The sequence below is a fragment of the Adiantum capillus-veneris genome, chromosome 17 (assembly GCF_014529385.1).
Source record: "Adiantum capillus-veneris isolate H3 chromosome 17, ASM1452938v2, whole genome shotgun sequence".
NCBI lineage: Eukaryota > Viridiplantae > Streptophyta > Polypodiopsida > Polypodiales > Pteridaceae > Adiantum > Adiantum capillus-veneris.
Window position 1 is genome coordinate 39,958,963 of NC_140947.1, and position 10,624 is coordinate 39,969,586.

General features: G+C 47.3%; 1 protein-coding gene and 1 pseudogene across 1 annotated transcript; one reads left to right on the top strand and one right to left on the bottom strand.

The window, feature by feature from the left end:
• Nucleotides 1-772: 772 nt before the first annotated feature.
• LOC147437103 (uncharacterized) lies at nt 773-2,936 on the bottom strand. The gene has a single exon (XM_086485845.1). The coding sequence runs from the start codon at nt 2,006-2,008 to the stop codon at nt 920-922; it is 1,089 nt and encodes a 362-aa protein (XP_086341971.1). The 5' UTR covers nt 2,009-2,936; the 3' UTR covers nt 773-919.
• A 1,464-nt stretch (nt 2,937-4,400) lies between these two features.
• On the top strand, nt 4,401-5,224 carry LOC147437104 (uncharacterized; annotated as a pseudogene).
• Nucleotides 5,225-10,624: the final 5,400 nt, after the last annotated feature.

The following is a 10,624-nucleotide window of genomic DNA, read 5'->3' on the forward strand; positions in this document are numbered from 1 at the left end:
CGTTTCTCTGCGACCCTAATTCCAACAGAGACTAGATCATGAATGAGGAGCTTATCAAAGGCATCCTGTGCTATATCAATTGCACCACACTGTACAAACATATCTAAGAGAGCATTGACAGCCATAATATCTGTTTTTATTGCATACTATTATAATCAGCACCGCGTTTTGCATACATATCGACAAGGCCAGTGTGGAGCACAATACAGCTCTTACACTCTTGCATGCATTGAAAATACCAGAAAAAGGGACTGTGCTTGGGGAAATAACTGCAAGTTGCATAGTGTGTAAACCATACTCAGACTTGAACATATCGGGCAATCAAAGCATTCCAAGAAACTGTATCGTGGGCAAGAAGTTCATCAAAACCTTCTTGTGCATCGTCAAGTTGACATTATTTAGCATAAAAGTCCACCAGTATAGTTCCAAGAACGAGCGCATCACTGTCAGGAAATGCACATTATTGTCAAGCACCCTATATCTTACGCAAACACACTCAGCTCAAGCACCTTAAGAAACTTTGTACACTGTACAAACAAACCATCCTGCATCATTGACCTCCTGGATCAAAAGGGAAGATCAAAGCCCCCCGAAACAAATGCAGACTTCCACCTGGATTCCACACAAGTATAGCAAAAATCTCTTGCCTTGTCTTCACCCCAAAAGTCCTGGCATCAGCTGGCACAGCCACAATGAAACCACTATCATGGCAGCTCTGAGCACAGAAAAAACTGTATAAACTACTGCTGATCAAATCCCACTGCCAATCACCAGATAGTCTCTTGACACTATCCAAAACGTAACCTATAGTGGAGTTCACCCAATCCCAACTTTGACCTCCATCACCCTCATCAGCATTACCAGCTTTAGAAACTGGCAGCACCAACAAATCTCTTGCAACACTCACTTGGTCCATCACCTAAGAAAAAGAACCTGCTTTTAGCTGAAATGAGTCTGAGATAACCACATCGCTATTCACCACACCTGTCTCAGCGCCACCATTACAAGCCTTAACCACGAGGGCCTTTAAAAGACTGTCAAAAACATATATGCCCGCACAAAGGCACACAAGAGCTTTGAACACATGGGTAGCATCTGCATACACATCTACTACTAAATCACCCGTTACTTGTCCAAGAGGTCTACCTTCATCGAACAAACTCTCTAAAACTTTACCATTGGTTTCATTGTACCTGCAACCATCAAACTGAGCTACAATAAGAGCAACAACACCTGCCTCGGATAGAAGATTGTCAAAGAAAACATAATCATCCACACAGCCATCAACATGGCTCTCAACCTGTAAGACCAGCTCACCTGGGTTCTTACACTCACCACAACTAGACTCAAACTCACCAACTGACACATCTCCATCTCCACCTGGAAGAAACGGCTCCTCAACAACAACAAGAGGTAACCCAACCCGTTGCTCTAACTCTTGATTAACAGATTGCAAGTCCGGATACACAGCTTTAAGAGAACACAATCTTTCTTCCTCACATTCCTCGTCTGAGAAAGACTCCTCTCCATCGGTGCTGGACTCGCCATAGTCACCACTGTATCCCATCTCCTGATCACTTTCCGCATACATAACCTCAAGCTCTACAGGCTCTTCAAGGCTAAAAGAGATATCTTGGTCGAGCTCCATTGTATGAGATACATATTCTGACGAAGTTGAAGCTTCTAGACTGAGCCAGAACTGCAATTGAAGCTCTCTCCAAGTCTTTAGGAGCATCCTACCACTTCCAACCGTAGAAAATACCTCAAGTGGTTGATAAAAAGCCAGAAAAAGAGCGGGCTTCATGCTTCGCCAACTCCACTGGTCCTCGTCCGATAGCAAATCATAAATATAAGCCGTGTCTCCCAAAAGTCCTTGGTATGCATAGTTAGCCTGCTCATCATCTTCCAAAATTTGGAGACGCTCAAACTCCTTTTCCACAAGTTGAAACCATGCAGAGATGTCTTCTCCAGGACCACCAGTAAAATGCCTGCTTGAAGCCATGTCCATATTGGATCACCTGCAGCATAAGACCATTGTAAACTGAAAGTCTTCAGTTCGATCCTCCGTGGGGGCACCAAAACATGACAGGAGAAAGCCGGAGCAAAACACCTCTATAGCTTGTCCTCTTTGCCAGTCTGGGATCACAAATCTATCTGCTTGAACCCTGCAACTACCACTGTGAAGACCATATCATGCTGTCAACCCAAGCCTAGGTGCTCCACTAAACCACAAAACAATCATGTACTCACTTGTGGTTGACCAAAACAGATAATGACCTTTCATCTCTATAGTCTCTTTCATATACCAACAACACAAGGCTCTTGAATGGGTAATCAAATCCGACACTTATAGGCAAGAGAATACTATAGACAAGGTGTACACTGCAAATCTTTCTATGACAAGGCGAGAGGTGTATAGGCAAACAACCCTGCAAGCGATCGAATAATACACCAAGAAGAGATATCTATCTAGCTTTGGAGCTCTCCCTTTAGCTCTCTGGTTTGACTTCTCTGAGCAGCTTGCAAGCCCCAGCCCTCCTTCCTGTAACAAGCCGCCCTCTCTTTTCGGCTAATTCTTGCAGTGTGTCTTGGAAAGCAACCCCCCCAGCATGGCGACCCCTTGGCTTTACTTGCCCTTGGTGACACCTGCAGCCCACCTCCAACTCCTTACTGGCGCTCTACACTCGACTTTATGCTGGCTTCGAGAGCCCCCTCTCCTCAGTTAATTGGTGTCCAGAGCTTTCTGGGCCCACCCCTACTAATTGGAAATCGGCTACCAGTTGCTCCCCTTGCTTCTTTTTCAGAATTGCTTCAGGAGCGCCCATCTAGCCTAGCTGATTGTACTAGTCTTGCCACCTCAGTGCCTCCATGCCTCCTTCTATATATGGAAACGACATCTCTCTGAACTATTTTTTCATCCTCTACATTTAGTCCTCGCCTGTTCAATCGGTTAATCTCCCAAGGATTCACTCCCATGATAAATTAGTTGACCATGCTGCCCACGTGTACAACACAACTCTGATAGCTGCCAGCATGTATCACATTAATATGCACACCAGGCGACCAATAAGAAACGTTCAACTCTACATCTTGGGCTATCGCACTCAATAAGCCACCAATGTTCTGTGCAAAAGCATCATGGACTCTTTCTTCAGCCTGGATGAACAAGAATGTACCCCCTGAGACCTCACGTATGGCATGCGTGATAGCGGCATCATGATCACATACAAAACCAAAAGCCCGACATGCTCCACAAGTGTCTAACCCAAGAACCCTTGCCACCGAATCTTCCCTCATTGACCAAGTCAAGACCACTAACTGCAAGCACACATACTAATCATGATACGATTTGACCAACATTGCGGCACTAGAGATTGGCTTTTTGCCCATTCCAAAAAACGCCTAATAGCGTCAGTAAATGCGATTGTGTGTAGCCGAAGTTTCTCGTAAGCGAGGCTGTTCAATGCTAGTTGTAGAAAGTGTGCGTGCGTGTATGTTTCTAAGTGGCTTGAGGTGTTGGATACCTACTGGGCTATAGAGAGGCATCTAATCTGTGTACCATGTGTATTCCCATTTCCCCCATCCCATCAATGGTGCCCCCACTAAGGATCTACTGATTGCTCCTTGGTGAAGTTTTAAAGCTTGCACATGATGCATGATATTGACTTGGTGCTTGCTAGAGAAGAAGAGGCTGCGGATTGGTTTTCCGATCTGGAGCTATACCTGTTACAATTGAGAATTTGTGGACATGACGCCAAATTGAAGGCCCTACCATTGGCTCTACAAGGACGAGCCAAAGCCTAATTTGAAGGATTGAAGGTTGCAGATCGTCAGTCGCTGAGCGATGAGAGCGAGATTCGGAAGCAGTTTGTTGAAGCTTTTCAAAAGCGGGTTGCTCCATCGGATTGGGTGAACAATTGAGCAAGCTAAAGCAGGATGTAAGTGAAGATTTCTCTTTGTTTTTGGGTAAATTTGAGTCTATTTGGGAGAGACTAGCTGCTGTTACATGTGTGCGAAATGGAGACCATTTCAAGCGAGAGCAGTTTCTAGCCTGCTTGCATCCGCGAATCAAAGAGAAGGTCGAGTGTAGTGGTGCAGAGGACTATGCGCAAATGGTTTGCCTGGCAAAGGTAAAGAGCAGGAAAGCAAAGAAGAAGCTGGAGATGGGTTTGTTGAAGCTGGCAGACTATGGGTATAGTTCGACAACGGAGCTTCATCATGTGCCAAGAGAAAGTTCAAGTGTCAAAGAGGTAGCTGCTTTGCCATTGGTAAGCCATTTCGGTTCTTCATTTCAATTTGTGCCTCCAATGTGGTGTGATGCTGTACAAGAGTCTGTTAGCCCAGCTAGCAAGGGTGCGGTCTTGGTCGAAGTTTGTGTGGATGAAGAATCAAATGAAGCTATGGAGCAGAGCTCATAGGACAAGTTTGAAGGTGTTGGCAAAGCGATGGTGGAAGCTGTATAGGAAGAAAGCCAGGGGGTTGGGAAACCTTGCCCTACCAATTGTATTGAAGAGTGGCAGTGCATTCCAAAAGGTGTTGGTGATGTCGACCTACCAGAAGATGAGGTAATAGATCATGGCTTTCTTTCTCGCTTAGCAGATGATATGGTCGTACAAGAAGTCCTTGAAGACCAGGTTAGTGTTCAAGCAAAGGTGGTCAAGCATGAAGTGGTTGAAGATGAAGTGTCAAAGGCTATGCAGACAAAGATTGGCATGGTGAGTTAGGTATGGAGTGTATGCCATTTGAAGAACCTACAATAGAGGGTATGCTTAGAAAACATGTAGGCTTGGATATGCAGCAGGTGGAGGCAAATTGCAGTGTATTGCTACTTTATGCTATGCTATGGATACATATAGTGTTGAAGATTGCTCTACATGTATCTTTATATCCGTTGCCAGGCTTTTTTGAAGAAGATTCTGTTATGGAGAGCTCTCTAGTAGGTGAGAGAATCATGATGTATGATGGAAATGCTTCATAGGTTAGTTTACAGGCTTGTTTTGTATATGAAGCCGACGTATGGATACAAGTTGTTGAAGGTCGATGTTATGCCAAGCTGCACGAGAGGTTGGTTTTTGGGCTTACGGGTGCAAAAGAATGGTTGATTATGTATGTACTAGAGGCAGATGGCTCTGTTCAATGCCATGTATTTGACCCAAGTGGGGCCTACACTGCGCTTGGGAAAGCTCGAGGCTTTCCATTTGATCCGAGGGGTTTATGTAGCTGATACGATCTCCTTCTCTATATATCTGTACAGTTCTACTACATATAGCTTCTTATTATGCTATCATGTTCTCGCTTCTTATGCAGTTTGGTATTATCTAAATAATGCTATGGTTGAACATGAATGCTCAACGAGGGGTTGGGCAATGATGGTACAACTGAAGATGGTCGACGCATGGAAGTGCAAGAAGCCCATGCATGGCTGTTTGCAGGCAAAGAGCAAAGACAATGCACAGTTATTTGATGGTGCTAGGGGACAGGTACATCGAGATGGAGCATTTGCTAGTGGAAACTGCAAGGGTTCCCTGCTATCACAAGTCACAGGATCGAATGTTGATATCACAAAGTTGGGAGTGAGGCGGGGGATACTGGATGCAGGTACTATCAAGTTTATGATATGGGATGTGGATCGAGGTGTCTGCAAGAGGCTCAACTGCCAGGATGCGTACACCAGATGTGGCACATCACAGGTCGGGCCATGATTTTGGGCCTCTAGTCAGTGGGATGTTTAGAAAACAGGTATGCCAAGTTCCGGTTGGAGCCATAGACACCACTTGACGTGTGTGTTAGAGATGCGGCGTCGAGAGCAGTCACCTCAATATTTTTCATGAGTGCGAACCAAATATTTTGCCAACTATTAGGTGGGTATTGCATCGAATTATGGTTTACCACATGCAGAGCTTCACACGGCGGCCGTTTGCTTTGCTCGCGGGAATGCCTTCTAAGTCAAAAGGCTTTGAGTTCAACACAAAAAAAAGAGAAGGAAAAAGCCTTAATCTGTCGGCTGCAGGTAACGATTGCAAAAGAAAGCAAGTACGCCATCTGTATGGGGTGCATGGCCGCCTTGGGTGGAGCAGCAGTCAGGGGCACGCCAGGAGGAAAACGAAGCCAGTACGTCAAGGAAGGAGCCAGGAAAACAGGCCCTGTTAAATTGAGGAGGGAGCAGCCCTCCTCAAAGAGATCATGCATATGTGTGTGTCCTACATCGTGCACAGGAGGTGACGCAGGCACTGTGTGTGTGTGTGTGTTTGAGAGAGAGAGAGAGAGAGAGAGAGAGAGAGAGAGAGTACGCGCAGACACGAGAAGGCGTGTGGATAGAATGCGGTGATTGTTCATTGGGCGTCGGTTACATAAGCAGCTTTTGGATGCATCGTTTGGCATCTCCTCATGATGACGTGGAATTAGTATTCCAACACTCCCCCGTAATTCGAGTCATCATTGGAGTTGTATGTATTAAAGAAAATGACAATGCATTCGCCTGTTTTGTCAGGTGCAGCGATCCACCCTCGATGCGTGCAAGTCTACATGCTATAGAGATGATTACATCATGCTATGCAAGCTACATGATGATTAGGTTCGCATTAGCTGAGTTGAATCAGCCCGGATAAAGGTTGAATCCGAAGTGGAAGAGAAAGTTGATGTCGATTCCAATTTTCAGCTTTGGCTTTGATTTTCCGGTCATCTCTTGCAGATTCCATGTCTTTTCACGAGCTTGAATTCCACCATTACTCCCCCGCAAGAGAGTGAAAGACAGGAAGTGTTCCTCTTGAGAAATCTTCTTTGTTGAGTTTACATCACCGAGCGCTTCATCGAGATTGTGGAAGATCTCAAGGAGAAGAAACGCTCCCCCGTAATCAGAAGAGCATTTTGAAGGATCAATACATCTGATTGTGGGGATTGAGAGAAAAAATCCACCAAAGTCGAAACAAGTGACTTTGTTGATTGTAGAAAGGGAAGAGTTTTCGAAGTCAAGTGCAGCATCAAGGTTGATTGGAGCATGAGATAATGTCGAGCTGCGATTTGGAGGGTCACCTTTCTTGTGGGGCTGAATTCCGAAGGATTTGCATGGGTATGGATTACCCGGGTGAAGTGGAACGGCTTCATAACTGTCAAGCACATCCAAATTGAAAGGGTGAGGTACCTTGTGGATTATGTCCCGCAAGATTGGATAAGCATGCGATTCATCAGGATCATCTTCATCTGCAGTAACTGCAATCTGGATGGTTTTTGCACCATTTGAAGATACAGTGAGAGTATCAGGGCTGTTGACGGACTCATCTTCTGAGTCATGCCATGGCTCTTTATCAGGTCGAGCAGTGTAGAGAGTTGTAGATGATGAGAACTGCAGCATTTGGAGCATCAACAGCACGAGCGAGAGCAACTGATGCGTTTGAAGGGTTGGCAGTGTCCAAGAAAGCCACGTCAACACCAAGTGGCACATTCTCGATTGCACTTTCAGTGGCAGTGTTCAGTGAATTATCAGTAATGATTTGGCCAGCAACATGTGGAGGGACCTGGTTTGTCGCTTCAGCAGGGACTGTATCATCACTTTCATCTTCTTGTATTAGGGAAGTGATAGGGTTCGCCACAGTACCACCATCAGATTCGACATCTCTTTTGGCTGCATCATCAGCAGCAAAGGTTGAAGCGGGTGCATCTGCCAGGTAATTGGGCATGGCGCCAAGGATCAGTTGGCCATTGCAAGTTCATGAGGACCCATCCTCGGTTGCATGCATGGGGTGCACTGCAGTGGCTGTGTCATTACAGCAGCAGGGTAGATGCCTGATGTCAAGAGGGAGCTTGATCATTGCGCCTGCATCATGACCGGCTGCAACATGTCGGTCATCTGCAACTGGGGCAGGAATTACTTGAGCCACTTCTTCTCCGTGAAGGGCAACCAAGAAGGTTTCAATTATTGCATCTTCTCCATCAGCATCATTTGGGGCAGCATCTTGTTGAGCGAGAGGCAGGGCTTCCACATTTGGTGCATGCGAGGCCCAGCAAGTGCATCGCTCACGGTCAAGGAGTACATACATTGCAGGGTGCTGCTTGAACTGCGCATCATGAGAATCCTTGGCAGGGGCAGGAGGATTGGCGCTTGTTGTGTCTGATGTCATGAGATAATCCTCAGCAAGATTAGCCAAAAAAATAGCGAATTCTTCATCTTCAGTGTCCTGTATCAGAGAGTGTGCAGGCGGACAATCACGGAGGCCTGCAGCCTCAGCGTGACCTCGTTCAGAGATGGCTTGTGTAGATGAAAAGGCAGCCACTAGTGTATCCGTGTTGCAAGGAGAAGCATCCAATTGAAGGGATGACTACAAGTCGGCGGGCAGCATGGTTTCATCATGAACTGCTGCATGACTGAAGAACATGGTTTCCGTGATTGTGTTTTTCCGGGCTGCATCGTCTGGAGCACTGCTTGCTGGGCTTGCAGCCGGGGTAAAGGGGTGGGAGGTTTCCAGAATTGGAATGTCTGCTTCGTGGCCACTGGAGGATGAGCAGGGCTGCTTTGTGGCATCATCAAGATGCCGCTTATGATAAAACGGTTTGCAAGGTAGGCCAGATTCGATGAGGTTTCGCCGGCACAACAGATGGTGCACAGAAGCATGGCGAGGGGCAAGTTTCCCACAGTGAAGCCAGGGGAACCGTCGATGATACCATGTTAAATTGAGGAGGGAGCAGCCCCCCTCAAAGAGATCATGCATGTGTGTGTTCTACATCGTGCACACGAGGTGACACAGGCACTGTGTGTGTGTGTGAGAGAGAGAGAGTACGCGCAGACATGAGAAGGCGTGTGGATAGAATGCGGTGATTGTTCATTGGGCGTCCGTTACATAAGTAGCTTTTGGATGCATCGTTTGGCATCTCCTCATGATGACGTGGAATTAGTATTCCAATAAGCCCACCATAGCGAGTAAGAGGCCTGAGAAAGCAGCCACTTGGCGGCCATGCAGGTGATGGAGAGGGAGGCCGCCTTGCTGAGGAGGAGAGCGTTGCTCTAGGGACTGGTCAGAGCAGGGCCCAATGATCTGGAGGGGTGTGTTGTGGGCGTGATCACACTAGGAGGAGCTGAGAGCGACGCAAGGGTCGTGTTGATCCAAAAGGAAGAGGCAGATCTGCAGGCACCAGGCGCAACACAGGAGGAGTTAGCCCTTATGAAGGGGACCCCGACATGTAGTTGAAAAGGCTGCTACAGCAAATGGCTAAAAGAATGCGGTTCGAGAGAGCCGCCAGGGCTTGAAGATCATAGCAAGGCATGCGACAGATGAAGCCAGGGGCTGAGGGCCGCCAATTGCAGGGGCGCCATCTGTGGCATGCTGAGCAGTCGGGGGAGCAAGTGTAGGAGAAGGGAGTCGCCATGGGCTGCTGTAGGGCAGTGCCACAAAGGACTTGAGAGGGGCCGGCTTGTGCAGGGGCAAGGAGAGAAGGCCGCCTGGGCATGAAACCGAGGAGGTGGTGCAGCTTAGAGCGAAATCGGGTTGCTACAGAGAGCCGAGGTATGCAGGAGGGAAGGTAAGCCAAGGAGAAAGCAACTGGAACGAAGGGTTGAAGGCCGCCAAGGGCTGTGGGAGAGGAAAAGAGGGGCTGAGCTCCACAAGCTGGACAGAGAGGTGGTGGCATGGGGCACATGACTAAGGAGCACCACGGGCGGTCAAGAGGGTTGCTTAAGGGGTGGCCAATTGCATGCATGAAGGCTATGTAGTTGAAAGGTTGCAAAAATCGCCATGGATCGAGCTGTAGCCACCGGAACGAAGGGTTGAAGGCCGCCAAGGGTGTGGAGAGAGAAAAGAGGGGCTGAGCTCCACAAGCTGGACAGAGAGGTGGTGGCATGGGGCACATGACTAAGGAGCACCACGGGCGGTCAGAGGGTTGCTTAAGGGGTGGCCAATTGCATGCATGAAGGCTATGTAGTTGAAAGGTTGCAAAAATCGCCATGGATCGAGCTGTAGCCACCAAGGGCCGCTATCATTGCATTGGATAATGTTTATGTGATACAAAGTTGGTTTGTGTTTGTTGTTGAGTTCACCATCAATCTCGTCTGCGTCTCGTCTTTGCCGTATACCCGTGGTAGCAGTGGCTCCGAGATTGCATGTGTGTGTGCAAAGAGAGAGGGAGAGAGTGATTGTGGTTGCAGATTGAGTGTGGTTTTGTGTGCGGTCGAGGCTTGCGAGGTCTCCCGGTGTGAGTGTGTTTATAGATATGGGTGCTTAGGTGTGTGCGTCAGTAAATGCGATTGTGTGTAGCCGAAGTTGCTCGTAAGCGAGGCTGTTTAGTGCTAGTTGCAGAAAGTGTACATGCGTGTATGTTTCTGAGTGTCTTGGGGTGTTGGATACCTGCTGGGCTATAGAGAGGCATGTAGTCTGTGTACCGTGTGTATGTCTATTTCCCCCATCCCAACGCACACTATCTTCTACCTTGAAAGAGTATTGAAACTCTTGCAACTCCATAATCCACTTTGAGATCCTAGTACAAAGATTCATTTGAGATGACATCCAAGGGAAAAAAATTTCTCTCGTGAGAATTACAAAAGCTTTTGGTAGCAAGTAGGATCTAAACTTTCTCACCGCAAACATGAGAGAAAGCATCATGAGTTCTACTTCTATATAGCCTCTCTCCAAAGCAT